Below are 22,367 nucleotides of genomic sequence, written 5' to 3'. Positions count from 1 at the left end.
CAAACTTTGCCACCTCACTTTTTACCCCTTTCTCCAGATCATTTATGAAGAAGTTGAATAGGATTGGTCCGAGGACTGACCCTTGGGGAACAGCACTAGTTACCCCTCTCCATTCTGAGAATTTACCATTAATTCCTACCCTTTGTTCCCTGTCTTTTAACCAGTTCTCAATCCATGAAGGGACCTTCCCTTTTATCCCGTGACAACTTAATTTACATAAGAGCCTTTGGTGAGGGACCTTGTCAAAGGCTTTCTGGAAATCTAAGTACACTATGTCCACAAGATCCCCCTTGTCCACATGTTTGTTGACCCCTTCAAAGAACTCTAATAGATTAGTAAGACATGATTTCCCTTTACAGAAACCATGTTGACTTTTGCCCAACAATTTATGTTCTTCTAGATGTCTGACAATTTTAGTCGTTACTATTGTTTTGACTAATTTGCTCAGTACCGACGTTAGACTTACCGGTCTGTAATTGCCAGGATCACCTCTAGAGCCCTTTTTCAATATTGGCGTTACATTAGCTATCTTCCAGTCGTTGTATATAGAAGCCGATTTAAAGGACAGGTTACAAACCCTAGTTAATAGTTCTGCAACTTCACATTTGAGTTCTTTCAGAACTCTTGGGTGAATGCCATCTGGTCCCGGAGACTTGTTAATGTTAAGTTTATCAATTAATTCCAAAACCTCCTCTAGTGACACTTCAATCTGTGACAGTTCCTCAGACTTGTCACCTACAAAAGCCGGCTCAGGTTTGGGAATCTCCCTAACATCCTCAGCTGTGAAGACTGAAGCAAAAATCCATTTAGTTTCTCCGCAATGACTTTATCATCTTTAAGTGCTCCTTTTGTATCTCAATCATCGAGGGGCCCCACTGGTTGATTAGCAGGCTTCCTGTTTCTGATGTACTTAAAAAACATTGTTATTACCTTTGGTGTTTTTGGTTAGCCGTTCTTCAAACTCCTCTTTGGCTTTTCTTATTACATTTTTACACTTAATTTGGCAGTGTTTATGCTCCTTTCTATTTACCTCACTAGGATCTGACTTCCACTTTTTAAAGGAAGTCTTTTTATCTCTCACTGCTTCTTTTACATGATTGTTAAGCCACGGTGGCTCTTTTTTAGTTTTTACTGCCTTGACACATGCCTTTGCCTTTTTCTCTGGTGTATGACTTCTGCTGGCACAATGAATTAGATAGATGTTGGGTAAGTGATATAGTCACGCTAATCATGACAGCAGCATCCATAGAGGTCAAGCATTTGCATCTACCATCAAGATGATAAAGAAGACAGTCCATAACCAAATGGCATGGTCTGTTTGTTCTTGAGTCCCACAGGAACAGGATGGGGAGCTCAAGAAGCCCCAGTGGGTAGAGATGTAAGTTAAAGCACCTGTCACCACAATGTATCCTGTTGTAATGAAGAAGGATCTTTCACGTAATATGGTTATTCCAAGGAGGACGTGAGAGCTGATTTGCAGAGAGCAGGGGATGGAAATCTGACTTGTCTATCCACCAAGAAATGCAGCATCAAACCAAAGTACAGTCCCACACCACCTGTTGGTGCTGTTCCTTAGAAATGTTGTCTCTGATATATTGTCTGACAGGCCCACTATTTCAGAGAAGGGGTGTCTTGACTTTAGCTGTATCATCGTTGTGTGACCCGGAAACTCCAATCTCCAACCTGCCGGTCCTAGCTGGTATTGCTTGCCTGGCAATTAGGTGTGATGACAGGACCCTGGCTGCATTATGCATGAAGCCAACTATCAAGACAGCTTCATTCATAATTTTCTCTCAAAGCCAAATCAAAAACAACTTTCCTTTTGATTCAGTACTATGAGAGGCACACAGGGGATGTCACAGCCTTTCATTAACTCAGGAGACAAAAGCTCCTTTTCAGTCCCTGCCCATTTTTCCAAACCCCAAGATCCCAGAAGAAATAAAACAATTAATTCAATCTGTGGAGCCTGAGAGGATGGGAGACGCAGTGAACAAACGGCTTGGGAGAAACCAGGGCCTCCAAAGTGCAGTCCTGACTCCTGTCATCTCTGTCCCACCTGCAGCCCATTATGCCCACAATAGAACATTTCGGTACCTCTCAAGGACCATACAAATTATTTTAACAAACCCAGCACCGAAACTTGTGTCTGCTTAGTGAAGAGGTGGGAACATTTCAGAGTGGGAGAAAGTTCTCCCTCTTTTACAGCTTTGGGAACAGGGTGAAGGGAGAGAATGAAGAGGTTCCCTCCATCAAACACCAGGGTCAGGGTCTCTATTCTGAGTGGGTGCTCTGGTGTTTAGTAAGATGTGATGAGCGAGCAAAGCGCTTCCCACACTGAGCGCAGGAATATGGTCGCTCTCCTGAGTGGGTTCTCTGATGCTGAGTAAGAGATGATGAGCGAGCAAAGTGCTTCCCACACTGAATGCAGGAATATGGTCGCTCTCCTGAATGGGTTTTCAGATGTTCAGTGAGAGATGATGAGTGAGCAAAGCACTTCCCACACTGAGTGCAGGGATAGGGTCGCTCTCCTGAATGGATTCTCTGGTGGTTGATGAGGCCTGACGATTGAGTGAAACTTTTCCCACACTCAGTGCAGCAATAGGGTTTCTCTCCAGTGTGGATTCTCTGGTGGCGAGTGAGATGATGTATATAGACAAAGCCTTTTCCACAGTCAGTACAGCGATGGAGTTTCCCATTGTGCACTCTCTGGTGTTTAAAAAGACTGTTTGAATGACGGAATATTTTCCCACACTCAGCACACCGATGGAGTCTCTCTGTACTATGGGTTTCCTGGTGTCTCCTGAGACTTTGAAGGAGACTGAATTTTTTCCCACATTTAGCACAGCAATGGGGCTGCTCCCCAGTGTGGATCCTCTGATGTCTGATCAGATGTTCTCGTAGGCAGAACTTTTTCCCACACTCGTGGCACAAGAAGGGTTTCTCTCCGCTGTGGATTTTCTGGTGCCTAGTAAGATTTGATGTAAGTTTGAAGCCTTTCCCACATTGGTTACAGCGATGGGGTCTCTTTTCTGAGTGGATTCTCTGGTGATTACGAAATGTCGACGAATCCATAAATTGCTTTCCACACTCAGTGCAGGCATAGGGTCTCTCTCCTGAATGGATTCTCTTGTGGATGGTAAAAGCTGATAAGTATAAGAATCTTTTTCCGCACTCAGCACAGTGATATGGTCTCTCTCCAGTGTGGATTCTCTGGTGGGCAGTGAGCAGTGATAACTGGTTGAATATCTTCCCACATTCAGAACAGGGATGGTGTCTCTTCTTTCTGTGAGCTTTCCCATGTGCGCTGAGCTCCTTCTTTCTCCTAAAGCTCTCCCCACACTCGCTACAGTGATACAGTTCCTGTTTCTTATGAACCATCCTGTGGTGACTTATCAGGTCTCTCTGCACCTTGAATTCTTCCCTGCACACACGGCAGGTATATAAGCTCTTTCTGGACTCCGCTTTTCCCTTTGCAGGCTTTGGATCTGGCCTGGATCTCCTCTGATGGCCTCTTGAGGTTGCTGGCTCCTTCCTGGTCAGATTTTTCCTCTGCCTTTGTGGCCTCCCCTGACTCTTGTGATGTCTTCCCCGCTCAGATTTCTTGGAATGGTTCTTCCCTGATGTCCCTGGGAAAGGCCTGAGTGGCTCCAGGTTACCAGGCCCTTCCTCAGGAGTCTGCCCCACAGCTCTGTTCAGGTTCCTCGCCCCTGCTTGGTGAGGAAGAGAATTCAGATGTTATTTCTTGTGCTCCTCACAAAGAGAAACGACTAATATTCCCAGCAGCCCTATGCCTCTCCCGTCAGAGCAGGGCTGGCCATCGGCAGTTGAATGCAAGAGGCCAAACTCCCAGGGGCCCCAGTGCTGGGAAGGAGGAGATGGTCAGTGTCCCATAGGCCCTGATAATACCCCCCAAAATAAACCTGGAAATCAGCCCCCACAATTCTCTCCCTACTCTGAGGCCCATCTTACTGGGGAGAACAGCATCACCGCACACCAGCACTGACACCCTCTCCCAGGGGACACACAGGGAACACTCACACTGGGATGGATCCCAACAGCTCTGTGCTCTATGGAAAATGGCGGAGGGGGAGAGACTGGGGGAATCTGCGTAAGGGGAGAGATGGAGTTTCTAGGGGGATGTCAGGGTGAGGAGCTGCAGCACTTCTCATGTTTGGGCTTCAATCCCTATTGTAATGCTCTGTGAGGGGAGAGTTTGCAGCTGATGGACGATTCCTGAAATGAGCTCTCCAGCTCCCACTGCTGGAAAGGGCAGAGCTGGTTCCCTACCTGCTCCAGGGGAAGAGCTTTGTGTGAGGAAGAAGCCCAAGGAGCTTTCAATTGCTGGCCAGTCCCAGGTCTCTTCTGCATCTGGAAAATCTGCACCAAGACAAAAGCTCTTTAGTTGACAGCACATAGACCGAATGACTATCACTGAGAGAAGCCCTTTCCCCTGCACTGTAAATTACTCATTTATGGTCACTGTTGCACAGTGGGTTCCACAATGCACAAGAGGGGCATCTATTTGGGTCTGGACACTTATTTTGTGTTATGGTAGCACAACTGAGATCACGGTACCATAGCACCAGGTGCTGCACAAAATTACAGTGAGACCACCCTGATGTTGAAGAGCTTATATACTAAATACACAAAGGGTGGGAGAGAACCTGAGTCAAAGGAGTAACTTCTTGTTGTAATAACTGGGCCCAGAAATTGTCCCTAATTGGCCATTTAATTGTAAAAACTGTGAGAAAGTTTATAACGTGTTACAATATCCTACAACAATAAATGTTGATGGGAAAAGGTGAAAAATATAAAAAGAGCGACAGAATTTGTCCAAATATAAAAGGCCTATAATGCAATTCAAGGGCAGTGTTAAAATGATGGCAGTAAGCAAGAGAAATGTGGAACAGGACAGTAATGAACCAAAATGACTGAGTTTAATTTAGGCCTGACAGCAAAACAATGAGGGGCTGGGCTATTTTCCTCACTATTTCCTTTAAGAGTTTCTCAAAAGAAAACATTTTTGGGGGACAATAAAGGAGAGGAACTGAACGCAACCCCTGCTGACTGAAAAAAACCAGCAATAGCAGGTGTGTGCCAACAGCTGCTGCAGTGAGCGATACCATCATGCTGCCACACTAATCCTGATTTTGGGACCCCTGATCTTCTTTGTCCTAATCCTAAGAGATGTCTTAACAAGAATGGACCAGAGAGAGGGAGCTGGAGGATACTGCCACTATTATCAGTTCTGGCTAACTCCCCAAAATCACCTGGAATGTGAGATTTTTGTCCCCCCATCCCTCTTAACTCCCATGAATTCCTTTTCATTCCCCGCCATATTTCTTCTCTTTCTTACTCTTCTCCCTCTGCCTTCTAGTAAATAAGAGTCTGCCTTAGCCTGCCAGAACTGCCATAGTTTGCAACCGTTTTGTAAGCCTGTGATCAAAGAGGCAGCCAAACGCATTGTCTAGTATAGACCAACGCTGGACAGGTTTGCCAGGCAGGTCTCCAATTGGCTGATCAGATCATGTGTCGTGCCTGTGTTTCTCCAGCCGTGAAGCAGCAAGTAAGAAGCCGCATGTTCTATCTTTGCTGTTCTTGTCTCTTCCCTCTTGAGTGGGTTTGTGTTTTTTTGTCTCCTAGGAAACGGGATCGGATTTTAATAATATCAACAACAGCTCCAACATTTCAAAGGGACAGTCATTACTGTGTTTAATACCATCTAAAAGACTTTCAAACAGAGGCCTTTTGTCTAAAGACTCTCTGCAGCTAAAGGGAAAGGCAACAAGGGACATTGTAAAAAAAAAAAAAATCTTGCATCATCCCTGACATTCAAATACCTTAACTCTTTTACCTTCTTTTTCTGTATCTTTAATAAAAGAATAGAAATAATTTTTCATGGTGTTTGCATGGTACTAAGCAGGCTACTCTCTCTATATTCCAAACCCCAAACCTTATTTAACATTCTTTAATGATGCCCATAACAGTGTCATGTTAACACCTTTGTCTCTCTGGGCCCATATTGTCTACATGAATTAATACAACATTGTCCAAGATCTGCCAGCAGCTCAGTGGCAGAATGAGGAATACAGTCCAGGTCTCCTCACTCCCACAACATGATGTTGTCTCCCAACCAGTCCCGGGGAGTAATAAGAAAATCCCTTATGAATGTCAACTGAGAGCCCACAAAAGCGATGGAACAATGCCGAGTACCTACAAAATTGGGCCTGAACTTGGAAGGGAGATTCCCAAGTGCTTCTCGGCCAATGATGCAGACAGCCAGGGAAGGATTACAAACACTTTGGTGGACAGGATTAGAATTCTAAAGGATGCTGACAAACTGGAGAACTGGTCTGAAATCAACAAGGTGACATTCAAGAAACACATGTACGAAATAGTTCACTTAGGAAGGAAAAATGAAATGCACAACTAGAAAATGGGGAATAACTGGCTTGGCAGCAGTATAGCAGAAAAGAATGTGGTGGTTATACTGGATCACGAATTGAATGGTAGTCGACATCATGATACTGTTCTAAAAAAGCCTAATATTAGACTAAAAGACTAATATTCCAGGATGTATTGTCACTTTGGCCAAAACATATCAGGATTCCAGCTGCCTTCAGCTATTTGTTTGATCCCTGCACATCACTTTAACTCCTTCCTCACCTGGGTGGGTGGCTCTAAGGATGTTCCCATCTTCATCTTCTGTGGGGCCCTGCACACACAGATCTTCTCCTGGCTCTATGCTAGAGATCATCACTGGCTTGGGGGTCTGGATTCCTGCTTAGAGAAAAGCATCACAACTAAGCATTTCTAGGCACAGAACTGCTGCACTTTCCACAGGTGCCAATTAAGCAATGAGCTAATTGTGAAGGCTAATAGGCAACTGTTTTCCATGGAAACATGAACTGCAGCTTATGGTCAACACTTCTGGTGCCAGGCAGTAGCGAGATATTGAGTTGCAAACAACTTGGCACCTATGGAAAGGGCAGACGGACATGACCGCGGTGTCTGAAGGGATTGGGGGGCACAGATGTGGCAAATGCTGGATATTTCTCCTTAGCCTAGGAGAGTTACTCTGCTATGGCCCAGCACTCCTCTCCCTCTGATGGATATGTTTACGTAGGAATTAAACAGCTGTAGCTGGCCTGGGTCAGAGGTCTTAGGCTTGAGGGGCTTGGGCTGTGGGACTGTAAAATTGCTGAGTGGATATTTGGAGGGAGGATCCCAGAGCAGAGGCTCCAACACAAGCAGGAATGTCTACACAGCAACTTTTAGCCCCACAGCCTGAGTTCCACATCCTGCGTCAACTGACCCAGGACAGCCAGAGCAGCATAGATGAACCCAGTATACACCAGCTTAGATGAACCCAGTCTGTCTTTCTCCTTCACTGTGGTGGTAGCTGGCTGTTCATCCTGTAGGCCTGGGGAACACACAATCCAATGCTCATGTGCTGTCTGGGGAACTACAAGAACCAGAATTCTCTTGCATTAAACTATGGAGCGCTAGTGACCATGGGTGGAAGTGTGTCCTCTTGAAGATATGCAGTGCAGTTAGAGCCGTATCAGTCCCAGGATATTAGACAGACCAGGCGAGTGAGGTGACATCTTTTGGACCAACTTCTGTTGGTGAGAGAGAGAGAAGCTTTCCTTTCCCAGACCTGAGGAAGAGATCTGTGTGGCTCAAAAGCTTGTCTCTCTCACCAACAGAAGTTGGACCAATGAAAGATATTGCCTCACCCAAATTGTCTCCCCATGAACTGGCTGCTCTGCTCAATGAAACATGCCTCTATCCATCCACACCCATGCACCCCTCCTTCAATCCCCATAGACACCTCTCCACCCAACCACTCAGACCAATGCTCCATCTCAGTTACTGTGTCTCTGTGAAGCACCCAGTGCACTGGGGCCCTGATCTTACAGACGTAGCTCCTCACCTAATGAGACCAGTGTCTGGTAATTTTCCCACATGACATGTCTGTAAATTTGCCTTTGCTCCTCGCCCAGCAGTGCCCACTCCGCTGGGGAGAAATATATGGCCACATCCTCAAACGTCACCGACATCTGAAAGGACAAACAACCCAACTCAGCATGGCAAAGTTTACAGACTGATAGAGGAATAGCTGTTGCAGGTGATGCAGTGGTTCATAGAACTGGGAGGGCCCTGGGAGGCTTGAAAGTTTGTACCATTAGTAGGGTTGCAGTTTGTCTCAGTGAAAAAAATTAATGGACAGAGCTTTCCTGGAGCAGCATGCTGGGATGTGTACAGGGTTGGTTCACTCCCCAGTCACCCCCTCCCTGGGCGTTCCCTCTCTCTTGGGCGGAAATTAGGGTTACACTGTTGTAGCCGTGTTGGTCCCAGGATATTAGAGAGGCAGGGTTGGGGAGATAATCTCTCTTACTGGACCAAATATATTTGTTCTTGAGCTACAAAGAGCAGGCTCCTAAAGCCCAGGCTCCAGCAGAAGCCCAAATGTCTGCACTGCAATTAAACTGCTCCTAGGCTGGTGTATATCAGCCGGCACAGCCCGGCTGCAGATTCTGAGTTGCCCTCTAGACAGACTCTGGAAGCCCCAGCCAGAGCTGTAGCAGCAGCAGCCCAGGCTTTTCGCTCCAGAGGGCTCTGGTTGAATCCCCAACACACTGGCCGATGGGGCAGTCGCACAAGGAAACCCCCACCCCCATTCGGTACCCATGGACTCAGTGCAACCTCCCAGCGCGACGCCCATTGCCAGTATGTGCAGCGGCCCCAGCCTGGCCCCAACCCGGTCTAGGGTGACCAGATGTCCCGATTTTATAGGGACAGTCCCAATTTTGGGGTCTTTTTCTTATACAGGCTCCTATTATCCCCCCACCCCCGCCCCAATTTTTCACATTTGCTGTCTGGTCACCTAACCCGGGCTCCGGAGCAGGCTGGTCCCAGCCCGCAGCACAGGCCGGAGGAACCGCCCGACAGGCCCCGCCCCCAGCCCCGGCCGGTGCCCGCTCGGCGGGAGGGGGCAGAGCCCGGCAGCCCCCGCAGCGCCGCCCCGGGAAGGCCCCGCCCGCCCCCAGCAGCGAGCAGGGGGGTCGCTCGGGCTCTCGCGCGCTGGGGCGCGGCCCCTGCCGGGCTCCGCTGCACAAACCGGCCCCGGGGGGGCTCCGGGCCCAGGCGCGGTTCGGCTCCGCCCCCAGCAGCTCCCTCCCCAGGCGGCGATTTCCAGCCTCGGCGGCTGCTTCCCTCCCTCCGCGGCCGCCTCCGGCTGCGCCCCCGGGCCCCGCTCACCGCGCCGGGCGCTGGGGCTGCAGCCTGCGGGGGGCTCGCTCCGCACGCGCCGCTCGGGCCGGGCTCGGCCCCCAGGGCTCCGCGGGGCACGAGAAGGGCCCGCCCCGAGCCCGCCCCCCGCAGCAATTACTGGGCGCGTCTAGGCGGGGCGGGACCCGGAGCTCGGCGGGTTTAACCCTCAATCAGCCCGGTCGGGGAGCGAGGGGCGGAGGGAGCCGCTGGGGAGACGCGGGGAAGTCGGTTCCTGGTTGTTGGTGGCTCCCGGTCCGGTCCCTTCTGCAAAGGCGGGAATTGGAGCGATGTTACGGGGGGGGGGCTGGGCACCCTGGGGAGGATGGAAACCACTTCCGGCCAGGGGGGCTGCCGCTCCTTCACCCCCAGCCCCTGAGTTCCAGCCCCCGGGTCCTTCAGGAGGGTGAGAGACGCCTTTTCAAACACTCTATCCTAAGAAATATGACTGAGGTTCATAACAGTGGCTATTAGTAAATTAATACATTATTTAATAATTATTCACATCTGGATCTGGGATGAGAGTGGCTGCAAGTGATAAAATACTTTTCCCTGCAGCCTAAGTGCCACTGTGGTGAGACAAGAATATGCTATTCCCGGAGCTGACACTCCGTGTCTGGGCTACATTCTGCCAAATATCATACCACTGGGTCTGTTTTGTAGCTGATTTGACAGTAGCCATACCACATGCATGAAAAAAAAATCACCCAAAAGCAGTAGTCAATCAAATTGTTGCAGATGCAGAGATAATGTTTTCACATAAATTATATGGACAGTTACAATTCAAGAAATCTCTATGACTAACCTTTCTTGGGTCTTAGATAAATTAAGAATGGGAAAAATGGCTAATCTAGAGAACTGTCTTGCAGGAAAAAAATGAGGAGTCCTTTTGGCACTTTAGAGACTAACAAATTTATCTGGGCATAAGCTTTCATGGGTTATGACCCACTTCATCAGATGCATGGAGTGAAAGATACAGTAGGCAGGTATAAATAGACAGCACATGAAAAGATGGCAGTTGCCTTACCAAGTGGGGGATCAGTGCTAATGAGGCTAATACAGTCAGGGTGGATGTGGCCCATTCTCAACTGTTGACAAGAAGGTCTGATTTGTGTCCATTTATTCTTTTGCGTAGAGACTATCTGGTTTGGTCAATGTACATGGCAGAGGGGCATTGCTGGCACCCTGACTGAATTGGCCTCGTTCGCACTACAATAAATAATTTTTTTCCTCTGCTGATATTCAGGCCTTCTTGTCAACTGTTGGGAATGGGCCACATCCACCCTGACTGTATTAGCTGATACAGACTAACATTGCTACCCCTCGGCAACCTGCCTCTCAGCACTTACATCTTCACTCAGTTTCAAACTATGAGCACAGTTTAGCTGATATTTGTATTCTCCTCATTTAGGAGACAGAAAATTCCAAATTCCACAGACCATATACACCTTTTCTTATCTAATTATGCACACAGCAGTTTACCTGGCAATAGACCACAGCACACAAGTAGCATTAGATCAAGGACACATTTACACTAACTGTACCTAGCACACAGTTCATCGTTGGCAAACCTTAAGAGAGCATACACCTTGCATCTGACAGATGTTGCATATACAATGAACAAAGGTTAGAACAATTGAACTACTAGTAAATTAGCACAATAAAGCTTCTGGGAGATTTTTACTAGTTCAAGGCCTAACACCCCCATTTCTAGAGTGGGAATAACAATTTAGAGAATACTACAACTGAACTGAAATGCAGCTGGCATAACCTGCTCCAGAAAGAAAGGCAGTCATGGATAAAGTCAGCACTGCAGGGAAAATTGCAGGTCTTCACCTACACACATGGCAATGCAGCCATTTCAGACTCATCAGTCTCTTGTTTCATCGTTCTTGGAGGGAATAAAATAATACAACAGTGACATAAAGTCGCAGCTCATCATCGCCCTCTGACAGAGAAGCAAGGCCACGTTTCTCCCCACTTGAGGAACAGGGAGACACTGGCCTGGTACTGCTGATCAATTTGTTTTGTGGGTGTTTGATTGATTTGTGGCCTCCAAAGTGCAGTCCTGACACCAATCATCTCTGTCCCAGCTGCAGCCCATAATGCCCACAATGGAATGTTTTGGTACCTCTAGGGTTAAATGCTCCCATCTCCAGGACTACACAAAATAATTTTAACAAACCCGGCAGCTAAACTCGTGTCTGCTTAGTGAAGAGGTGGGAACATTTCAGAGTGGGAGCAAGTTCTCCCTCTTTTACAGAGTTTGAGAACAGGGTGAAGTGAGAGAATGAAGAGGTTCCCTCCATCAAGAAAAGTGGCTGCTCTGGTGTTTAGTAAGACGTGATAAGCGAGCAAAGCGCTTCCCACACTGAGCGCAGGAATATGGTTGCTCTCCTGGGTGGGTTCTCTGATGCTGAGTAAGAGATGATGAGCGAGCAAAGTGCTTCCCACACTGAATGCAGGAATATGGTCGCTCTCCTGAATGGATTTTCAGATGTTCAGTGAGAGATGACTTGTGAGCAAAGCACTTCCCACACTGAGTGCAGTGATAGGGTCGCTCTCCTGAATGGATTATCAGGTGGTTGGTGAGGCCTGACAATTGGGTGAAACTTTTCCCACACTCAGAGCAGCAATAGGGTTTCTCTCCAGTGTGGATTCTTTGGTGGCTAGTGAGATGTTGTAGATGGACAAAGCCTTTTCCACAGTCAGTACAGCGATAGAGTTCCCCAGTGTGGACTCTCTTGTGTCTAGAGAGATTTTCTAGACGACGGAATATTTTCCCACACTCGGCACAGCGATGGAGTCTCCCTGTCCTATGGATTTCCTGGTGCCTCTTGAGACTTTGAAGGAGACTGAATTTTTTCCCACACTTAGCACAGCAATGGGGCTGCTCCCCAGTGTGGATCCTCTGATGTCTGATCAGATGTTCTTGTAGGCAGAACTTTTTCCCACACTCGTGGCACAAGAAGGGTTTCTCTCCGCTGTGGATTTTCTGGTGTCTAGTAAGACTTGATGTATGTTTGAAGCCTTTCCCACATTGGTTACAGCGATGGGGTCTCTTTTCTGAGTGGATTCTCTGGTGATCACGAAATGTCGACGAATCCATAAATTGCTTTCCACACTCAGTGCAGGCATAGGGTCTCTCTCCTGAGTGGATTCTCTTGTGGATGGTAAAAGCTGATAAGTATAAGAATCTTTTTCCGCACTCAGCACAGTGATATGGTCTCTCTCCAGTGTGGATTCTCTGGTGGGCAGTGAGCAGTGATAACTGGTTGAATATCTTCCCACATTCAGAACAGGGATGGTGTCTCTTCTTTCTGTGAGCTTTCCCATGTGCGCTGAGCTCCTTCTTTCTCCTAAAGCTCTCCGCACACTCGCTACAGTTATACAGTTCCTGTTTCTTATGAACCATCCTGTGGTGACTTATCAGGTCTCTCTGCACCTTGAATTCTTCCCTGCACACACGGCAGGTATATAAGCTCTTTCTGGACTCCGCTTTTCCCTTTGCAGGCTTTGGATCTGGCCTGGATCTCCTCTGATGGCCTCTTGAGGTTGCTGGCTCCTTCCTGGTCAGATTTTTCCTCTGCCTTTGTGGCCTCCCCTGACTCTTGTGATGTCTTCCCCGCTCAGATTTCTTGGAATGGTTCTTCCCTGATGTCCCTGGGAAAGGCCTGAGTGGCTCCAGGTTACCAGGCCCTTCCTCAGGAGTCTGCCCCACAGCTCTGTTCAGGTTCCTCGCCCCTGCTTGGTGAGGAAGAGAATTCAGATGTTATTTCTTGTGCTCCTCACAAAGAGAAACGACTAATATTCCCAGCAGCCCTATGCCTCTCCCGTCAGAGCAGGGCTGGCCATCGGCAGTTGAATGCAAGAGGCCAAACTCCCAGGGGCCCCAGTGCTGGGAAGGAGGAGATGGTCAGTGTCCCATAGGCCCTGATAATACCCCCCAAAATAAACCTGGAAATCAGCCCCCACAATTCTCTCCCTACTCTGAGGCCCATCTTACTGGGGAGAACAGCATCACCGCACACCAGCACTGACACCCCTCTCCCAGGGGACACACAGGGAACACTCACACTGGGATGGATCCCAACAGCTCCGTGTTCTTTGGAAAATGGGGGAGGGGGAGAGACTGGGGGAATCTGCGTAAGGGGAGTGATGGAGTTTCTACGGGGATGTGAGAGTGAGGAGCTGTAGCACTTCTCATGTTTGGGCTTCAATCCCTATTGTAATGCTCTGTGAGGGGAGAGTTTGCAGCTGATGGACGATTCCTGAAATGAGCTCTCCAGCTCCCACTGCTGGAAAGGGCAGAGCTGGTTCCCTACCTGCTCCAGGGGAAGAGCTTTGTGTGAGGAAGAAGCCCAAGGAGCTTTCAATTGCTGGCCAGTCCCAGGTCTCTTCTGCATCTGGAAAATCTACACCAAGACAAAAGCTCTTTAGTTGACAGCACATAGACCGAATGACTATCACTGAGAGAAGCCCTTTCCCCTGCACTGTAAATTACTTATTTATGGTCACTGTTGCACAGTGGGTTCCACAATGCACAAGAGGGGCATCTATTTGGGTCTGGACACTTATTTTGTGTTATGGTAGCACAACTGAGATCACGGTACCATAGCACCAGGTGCTGCACAAAATTACAGTGAGACCACCCTGATGTTGAAGAGCTTATATACTAAATACACAAAGGGTGGGAGAGAACCTGAGTCAAAGGAGTAACTTCTTGTTGTAATAACTGGGCCCAGAAATTGTTCCTAATTGGCCATTTAATTGTAAAAACTGTGAGAAAGTTTATTCAGTGTTACAATATCCTACAACAATTAATGTCGATGGGAAAAGGTGAAAAATAAAAAAAGGGCGACAGAATTAGTCCAAATATAAAAGGCCTATAATACAATTCAAGGGCAGTGTTAAAATGATGGCTGTAAGCACGAGAAATGTGGAACTGGACAGTAACGAACCAAAATGACTGAGTTTAATTGAGGCCTGACAGAAAAACAATGAGGGGCTGGGCTATTTTGCTCACTACTTCCTTTAATGATTTCTCAAAAGAAAACATTTTCGGGGGACAATAAAGGAGAGGAACTGAACGCAACCGTTGCTGACTGAAAAAAACCAGCAACAGCAGGTATGTGCCAACAGCTGCTGCAGTGAGCGATACCATCATGCTGCCACACTAATCCTGATTTTGGGACCCCAGATCTTCTTTGTCCTAATCCTAAGAGATGTCTTAACAAGAATGGACCAGAGAGAGGGAGCTGGAGGATACTGCCACTATTATCAGTTCTGGCTAACTCCCCAAAATCACCTGGAATGTGAGATTTTTGTCCCCCCATCCCTCTTAACCATAGGCGGCAGGTTTGTATAATTTTTGGTGGGGCCCAAAATGGTGGGGCCCCCCCGCTCCCGCCCTGCAAGCCGATATAAAATGAAGCTACAATGCATCAGTGCCACAAGATTACAAGGGTCAATTAAAAGTGGAAAGTCAGAAGCAGCACTTGCCTACTTCAATATACAGTATTATATTTTGTTGCATCTGTTGTGATGAAGTGGGAATGTTCTTAATATTTTCTCTGAATACTGTGTGGGTGCCTCAGTTTCCCCTGCAAGATGCCAACTGAAGGTGTTGGGGACAAAGAGATCAGGTGGCCTCCTTGTCCAGAAGAGACACAGAGGCCAGAGGAGGGAGTGTCAGTTTGGAGCTGGCTGGGGAAATTGGGAGAGACCCAGAACTTGGTTCTGGGCTCCCCACCCCCCAAGATGGACCTGACAGAGGGGTTCTGTTTTCTGTAGCAACAAGCTCTGTTTAAACTGTGTTCCCGTCATCTAATAAACCTTCTGTTTTACAGTCTGACTGAGAGTCACATCTGACTGCAGAGTTGGGGTGCAGCGACCTCTGGTTGCCCCAGGACCAGCCTGGGCAGACTCACTTTGGAAAGTGCATGACGTGGAAGGGCATGCTGAATGCTCCGAGGTCAGACCCAGGAAGGTGTAAGCTTCTTGCCCTGGAGACAGTATGCTCCGAGAGAGGAGGCTCCCCCAGAGTCCTGACTGGCTTTGTATGGAGTTGTTCCAAAGCATCACAGCATCCCCTTCCACACCGTGCACTTCCCAGAAGTCCGCACAGGCACTGACACTCCCTTCTCCGGCCTTTGTCTCTTTTCCAGGCATTAGGAGGCCACCTGATCTCTCTGTTCTCCAACACCTTCAGTTGGCACCTTGCAGGGGAAACTGATTTGGGAGAAATGAAGTAAAAGCTGCCCAAACCGAGCTTGAGCACTCCTGAATTTTGAGGTGTTCAAATCTGGAAGGCAGGTGCTGGGGGTGGGAGAGGGCTGTGGGCTCCATGGGGGAGCATGGCAGCAACTGTCTGGAGCTGCATGGAGCCAGATACGCTGGTCTGAGTGGCACAGTAAGCGGTTTGGGGGTTGGAGAAGAGGTAGGGAGTTCCGGGGGGCAGTCAAGGGACAAGGAGCAGGGGGAGTTGGATGGGGCAGAGGTTCGAAGGGGCAGTCAGGGGACAGGCAGCAATTGGATAGGCATGGGAGTCTAAGAGGTTTATCAGGGGACAGGTAGGGGGTGCGGTCCTGGGGGGGGAAGTTGGGTGGGGTCTCAGGAGGGGGCAGTTGGGGACAAGGAGAAGGGAGGCTTAGATAGGGGCTGAGGTCCCAAGGGGCAGTTAGGGGCAGGGGTCTCGGGAGGGGGTAATCGGGGAACAAGGACCACTGGGGCTTAGATAGGGGGTGGAGGTTCTGGGGGGCAGTTGGCGCAGGGGTCTGGGGAGGGGGCAATCAGCGGACAGAGGCTGGGATTCAAAGGGCTCTGGGCTGCTGGCAGCCGCGGGGATCCCAGAGCCCTTTAAATCCCAGCCGCGGCTGAGATTTAAAAGGCTCTGGGCTGCCCGCCGCGGCGGGGAGCCCAGAGCCCTCTGATTCCCGGCCGCGACTGGGATTTAAAAGGCTCTGCGCTCCCCGCGGTTGCAGGCAGCCCAGAGCCCTTTAAATCCCTGCCGCGGCTGAGTTTTTAAGGGCTGCGGGCTCCCCGCGGTTGCAGGCAGCCCTGATCCCTTTAAATCCCAGCAGCGGCTGAGATTTAAAGGGTTCTGGGCTCCCCGCGGTTGCAGGCAGCCCTGATCCCTTTAAATCCCAGCAGCGGCTGGGATTTAAAGGGATCAGGGCTGCCTGCAACCGCGGGGAGCCCGCAGCCCTTAAAAACTCAGCCGCGGCAGGGATTTAAAGGGCTCTGGGCTGCCTGCAACCGCGGGGAGCGCAGAGCCTTTTAAATCCCAGCCGCGGCCGGGAATCAGAGGGCTCTGGGCTCCCCGCCGTGGCGGGCAGCCCAGAGCCTTTTAAATCTCAGCCGCGGCTGGGATTTAAAGGGCTCTGGGCTGCCTGCAACCGCGGGGAGCCCAGAGCCTTTTAAATCCCAGCCGCAGCCGGGAATCAGAGGGCTCTGGGCTTCCCGCTGCGGCGGGGAGCCCAGAGCCCTTTAAATCCCAGCCGCAGCCGGGAATCAGAGGGCTCTGGGCTCCCCGCCGCGGCGGGCAGCCCAGAGCCTTTTAAATCCCAGCCGCGGCCGGGAATCAGAGGGCTCTGGGCTCCCCGCCGCGGCGGGCAGCCCAGAGCCTTTTAAATCCCAGCCGCGGCCGGGAATCAGAGGGCTCTGGGCTCCCCGCTGCGGAGGGCAGCCCAGAGCCCTCTGATTCTCTGCCGCGGCTGGGATTTAAAAGGCTCTGGGCTGCCGGCAGCGCACAGCAGGGGAGAAACCTAGCTCCAAATATTGCTGGAGCAGAGCCCCTGTCTGTGAATATTCCTGGGGCTAAAGCCCCAGGAGCCCATATAAGTCGGCGCCCATGCTCTTAACTCCCATGAATTCCTTTTCATTCCCCGCCATATTTCTTCTCTTTCTTACTCTTCTCCCTCTGCCTTCTAGTAAATAAGAGTCTGCCTTAGCCTGTCAGAACTGCCATAGTTTGCAACCGTTCTGTAAGCCTGTGATCAAAGAGGCAGCCAAACGCATTGTCCAGAACAGACCAACGCTGGACAGGTTTGCCAGGCAGGTCTCCAATTGGCTGATCAGATCATGTATCATGCCTGTGTTTCTCCAGCCGTGAAGCAGCAATTAAGAGTAAACCCAAGATAGAAGCCGCATGTTCTATCTTTGCTGTTCTTGTCTCTTCCCTCGAGTGGGTTTGTGTTTTTTTGTCTCCTAGGAAACGGGATCGGATTTTAATAATATCAACAACAGCTCCAACATTTCAAAGGGACAGTCATTACTGTGTTTAATACCATCTAAAAGACTTTCAAACAGAGGCCTTTTGTTTAAACACTCTCTGCAGCTAAAGGGAAAGGCAACAAGGGACATTGTAAAAAGAGTCATGCATCATCCCTGACATTCAAATGCCTTAACTCTTTAATCTTCTTTTTCTGTACCTTTAATAAAAGAATAGAAAGAATTTTTCATGGTGTTTGCATGGTACTAAGCAGGCTACTGTCTCTATATTCCAAACCCCAAACCTTATTTAACATTCTTTAATGATGCCCATGACAGTGTCATGTTAACACCTTTGTCCCTCTGGGCCCATATTGTCTATATGAATTAATACAACATTGTCCACGGTCTGCCAGCAGCTAAGTGGCAGAATGAGGAATACAGTCCAGGTCTCCTCACTCCCACAACATGATGTTGTCTCCCAACCAGTCCCGGGGAGTAATAAGAAAATCCCTTATGAATATCAACTGAGAGCCCACAAAAGCGATGGAACAATGCCGAGTACCTACAAAATTGGGCCTGAACTTGGAAGGGAGATTCCCAAGTGCTTCTCGGCCAATGATGCAGACAGCCAGGGAAGGGTTACAAACACTTTGGTGGACAGGATTAGAATTCTAAAGGATGCTGACAAACTGGAGAACTGGTCTGAAATCAACAAGGTGACATTCAAGAAACACATGTACGAAATAGTTCACTTAGGAAGGAAAAATGAAATGCAGAACTAGAAAATGGGGAATAACTGGCTTGGCAGCAGTATAGCAGAAAAGAATGTGGTGGTTATACTGGATCAAGAATAGAATGAGAGTCGACAATATGATACTGTTCTCAAAAAGCCTAATATTAGACTAAAAGACTAACATTCTGGGATGTATTGTCACTTTGGCAAAAACATATCAGGATTCCAGCAGCCTTCTGCTTTTGGTTGATCCCTGCACATCACTTTAACTCCTTCCTCACCTGGGTGGGTGGCTCTCAGGATGTTCCCATCTTCATCTTCTGTGGGGCCCTGCACACACAGATCTTCTCCTGCCTCTATGCTAGAGATCATCACTGGCTTGGGGGTCTGGATTCCTGCTTAGAGAAAAGCATCACAACTAAGCATTTCTAGGTACAGAACTGCTGCACTTTCCACAGGTGCCAATTAGGCAATGAGCTAATTGTGAAGGCTAATAGGCAATTTTTTTCTATGGAAACATGAACTGCAACTTATGGTCAACACTCCTGGTGCCCGGCAGTGGCGGGATACTGAGTTGCAAACAACCTGGCACCTGTGGAAAGGGCAGACGGACATGACCGCGGTGTCTGAAGGGATTGGGGGGCACAGATGTGGCAAATGCTGGATATTTCTCCTTAGCCTAGGAGAGTTACACTGCTATGGCCCAGCACCCCTCTCCCTCTGATGGATACGTTTACCTAGGAATTAAACAGCTGTAGCTGGCCTGGGTCAGAGGTCTTGGGCTTGAGGGGCTTGGGCTGTGGGACTGTAAAATTGCTGAGTGGATATTTGGAGGGAGGATCCCAGAGCAGAGGCTCCAACACAAGCAGGAATGTCTACACAGCAACTTTTAGCCCCGCAGCCTGAGTCCCACATCCTGAGTCAACTGACCCAGGACAGCCAGAGCAGCATAGATGAACCCAGTATACACCAGCTTAGATGAACCCAGTCTGTCTTTCTCCTTCACTGTGGTGTTGTCTGGCTGTTCATCCTGTAGGCCTGGGGAACACACAATCCAATGCTCATGTGCTGTCTGGGGAACTACAAGAGCCAGAATTCTCTTGCATTAAACTGTGGAGCGCTAGTGACCATGGGTGGAAGTGTGTCCTCTTGAAGATATGCAGTGCAGTTAGAGCCGTATCAGTCCCGGGATATTAGAGAGACCAGGCGAGTGAGGCGACATCTTTTATTGGACCAACTTCTGTTGGTGAGAGAGAGCAGCTTTCCTTTCCCAGACCTGAGGAAGAGCTCTGTGTGGCTCAAAAGCTTGTCTCTCTCACCAACAGAAGTTGGACCAATGAAAGATATTGCCTCACCCAAATTGTCTCCCCATGAACTGGCTGCTCTGCTCAATGAAACATGCCTCTATCCATCCACACCCATACACCCCTCCTTCAATCCCCATAGACACTTCTCCACCCAACCACACATACCAATGCTCCATCTCAGTTACTGTGTCTCTGTGCAGCACCGAGTGCACTGGGGCCCTGATCTCACAGACGCAGCTCCTCACCTAATGAGACCAGTGTCTGGTAATTTTCCCACATGACGTGTCTATAAAGTTGCCTTTGCTCCTCGCCCAGCAGTGCCCACTCCGCTGGGGAGAAATACATGGCCACATCCTCAAACGTCACTGACATCTGAAAGGACAAACAACCCAACTCAGCACGGCAAAGTTTACACACTGATAGAGGAATAGCTGTTGCAGGTGATGCAGTGGTCCATGGAACTGGGAGGGCCCTGGGAGGCTTGAAAGTTTGTACCATTACTATGGTTGCAGTTTGTCTCAGTGAAAAAAATTAATGGACAGAGCTTTCCTGGAGCGGCATGCTGGGGTGTGTACAGGGTTGGTTCAGAGACAAGGTGAGGGAGATAATCTCTCTTACTGGACCAAACTTATTTGTTCTTGAGCTACACAGAGCAGGGTCCTAAAGCCCAGGCTCCAGCAGAAGCCCAAATGTCTGCACCACAATTAAACTCCCGCTACGCTGAGCTGTATCAGCTGGCACAGCCCGGCTGCAGATTTTCAGTTGCCGTCTAGACAGACTCTGGAAGCCCCAGCCAGAGCTGTAGCTCGAGCAGCAGCAGCATTCCAGGCTTTTCGCTCCAGAGGGCTCTCGGTGAATCCCCAACACGCTGGGCGATGGGAAAGTCACAAAAGGAAACCCCCAGCCACCCCCATTCGGTACCCATGGACTCAGTGCAACCTCCCAGCGCGACGCCCATTGCCAGTATGTGCAGCGGCCCCAGCCTGGCCCCAACCCGGTCTAGGGTGACCAGATGTCCCGATTTTATAAGGACAGTCCCAATTTTGGGGTCTTTTTCTTATACAGGCTCCTATTACCCCCCACCCCCCCCCCAATTTTTCACATTTGCTGTCTGGTCACCTAACCCGGGCTCCCGAGCAGGCTGGTCCCCGCCCGCAGCACAGGCCGGAGGAACCGCCCGACAGGCCCCGCCCCCAGCCCCGGCCGGTGCCCGCTCGGCGGGAGGGGGCAGAGCCCGGCAGCCCCCGCAGCGCCGCCCCGGGAAGGCCCCGCCCGCCCCCAGCAGCGAGCAGGGGGGGTCGCTCGGGTTCTCGCGCGCTGGGGCGCGGCCCCTGCCGGGCTCCGCTGCACAAACCGGCCCCGGGGGGGGCTCCGGGCCCAGGCGCGGTTCGGCTCCGCCCCCAGCAGCTCCCTCCCCAGGCGGCGATTTCCAGCCTCGGCGGCTGCTTCCCTCCCTCCGCGGCCGCCTCCGGCTGCGCCCCCGGGCCCCGCTCACCGCGCCGGGCGATGGGGCTGCAGCCTGCGGGGTCCTCGCTCCGCACGCGCCGCTCGGGCCGGGCTCGGCCCCCAGGGCTCCGCGGGGCACGAGAAGGACCCGCCCCGAGCCCGCCCCCCGCAGCAATTACTGGGCGCGTCTGGGCGGGGCGGGACCCGGAGCTCGGCGGGTTTAAGCCTCAATCAGCCCGGTCGGGGAGCGAGGGGCGGAGGGAGCCGCTGGGGAGACGCGGGGAAGTCGGTTCCTGGTTGTTGGTGGCTCCCGGTCCGGTCCCTTCTGCAAAGGCGGGAATTAGAGCGATGTTACGGGGGGCTGGGCATCCTGGGTAGGATGGAAACCACTTCCGGCCAGGGGGGCTGCCGCTCCTGCCCCCCCAGCCCCTGAGTTCCAGCCCCGGGTCAAAGAACATTTCATAGTCATTCGTCAGGGTGAGAGACGCCTTTTCAAACACTCTACCCTAAGAAATGTGGTTGAGGTTTATAACAGTGGCTATTAGTAAATTAATACATTATTTAATAATTATTCACATCTGGATCTGGGATCAGAGTGGCTGTAAGTGATAAAATACTTCTCCCAGCAGCCTAAGTGCCTCTGTGGTGAGAGAAGAATATGTCATTCCCGGAGCTAACACTCCCTATCTGGGCTACATTCTGCCAAATATCATACCCCTGGCTCTGCTTAGTAGCTGATTTGACAGTAGCCATACCACATGCATGAAAAAAAAGATCAACCAAAAGCAGTAGTCAACCAAATTGTTGCAGATGCAGAGATAATGTTTTCACATAAATTATATGGACAGTTACAATTCAAGAAATCTCTATGACTAACCTTTCTTGGCTCTTAGATAAATTAAGAATGGGAAAAATGGCTAATCTAGAGAACTGTCTTGCAGGAAAAAAATGAGGAGTCCTTGTGGCACTTTAGAGATTAACAAATTTATTTGGGCATAAGCTTTCATGGGTTATGACCCACTTCATCAGATGCATGGAGTGAAATACAGTAGGCAGGTATAAATAGACAGCACATGAAAAGATGGGAGTTGCCTTACCAAGTGGGGGATCAGTGCTAATGAGGCTAATACAGTCAGGGTGGATGTGGCCCATTCTCAACAGTTGACAAGAAGGTCTGATTTGGGTCCATTTATTCTTTTGCGTAGAGACTATCTGGTTTGGTCAATGTACATGGCAGAGGGGCATTGCTGGCACCCTAATTGAATTGGCCTCGTTAGCACTACAATAAATATTTTTTTTCCTCTGCTGATATTCAGGCTTTCTTGTCAACTGTTGGGAATGGGCCACATCCACCCTGACTGTATTAGCTGATACAGACTAACACTGCTATCCCT

General features: G+C 49.8%; 1 protein-coding gene across 8 annotated transcripts; it reads right to left on the bottom strand.

Annotated features, from left to right (window-relative positions):
- Positions 1–1,015: 1,015 nt before the first annotated feature.
- Positions 1,016–21,403, bottom strand: LOC123368306 (zinc finger protein OZF-like). 8 transcript variants are annotated; one of them, XM_045013012.1, is made up of 5 exons: positions 9,265–9,668; positions 7,937–8,063; positions 6,667–6,780; positions 4,288–4,377; positions 1,016–3,710 (listed from the first exon to the last, which is right to left on the bottom strand). In XM_045013012.1, exons 2-5 carry the CDS (start codon positions 8,061–8,063, stop codon positions 2,272–2,274), a joined length of 1,770 nt encoding a protein of 589 aa, XP_044868947.1. In that variant the 5' UTR covers positions 9,265–9,668; the 3' UTR covers positions 1,016–2,271. The 8 variants fall into 8 exon arrangements, with proteins under 8 accessions (XP_044868947.1, XP_044868945.1, XP_044868943.1 ...); XM_045013011.1 differs by lacking the exons at positions 1,016–3,710; positions 4,288–4,377; positions 6,667–6,780; positions 7,937–8,063; positions 9,265–9,668 and adding exons at positions 11,194–13,020; positions 13,599–13,688; positions 18,502–18,615; positions 19,773–19,899; positions 21,153–21,403; XM_045013010.1 differs by lacking the exons at positions 7,937–8,063; positions 9,265–9,668 and adding an exon at positions 19,773–20,455 and having other exon boundaries at positions 1,016–3,707.
- Positions 21,404–22,367: the final 964 nt, after the last annotated feature.

The sequence above is a fragment of the Mauremys mutica genome, chromosome 4, assembly GCF_020497125.1.
Source record: "Mauremys mutica isolate MM-2020 ecotype Southern chromosome 4, ASM2049712v1, whole genome shotgun sequence".
Lineage (NCBI taxonomy): Eukaryota > Metazoa > Chordata > Testudines > Geoemydidae > Mauremys > Mauremys mutica.
Note: the sequence above shows the minus strand (reverse complement) of the source record. Positions and strands in the feature narration are given on the sequence as shown.

What these genes read in the sequence shown, in the direction of transcription:
- LOC123368306 (XM_045013008.1), bottom strand. Translation starts at nt 20,025, where the DNA reads ATGGTACAAACTTTCAAGCCTCCCAGGGCCCTCCCAGTTCCATGGACC. An exon ending in CCTTAGAGCCACCCACCCAG is followed by an intron (nt 4,378 to 6,666) that starts GTGAGGAAGGAG and finishes GTCTTGGTGCAG; the next exon opens with ATTTTCCAGATGCAGAAGAG. An exon ending in AAGCTCTTCCCCTGGAGCAG is followed by an intron (nt 3,711 to 4,287) that starts GTAGGGAACCAG and finishes TTCCTCACCAAG; the next exon opens with CAGGGGCGAGGAACCTGAAC.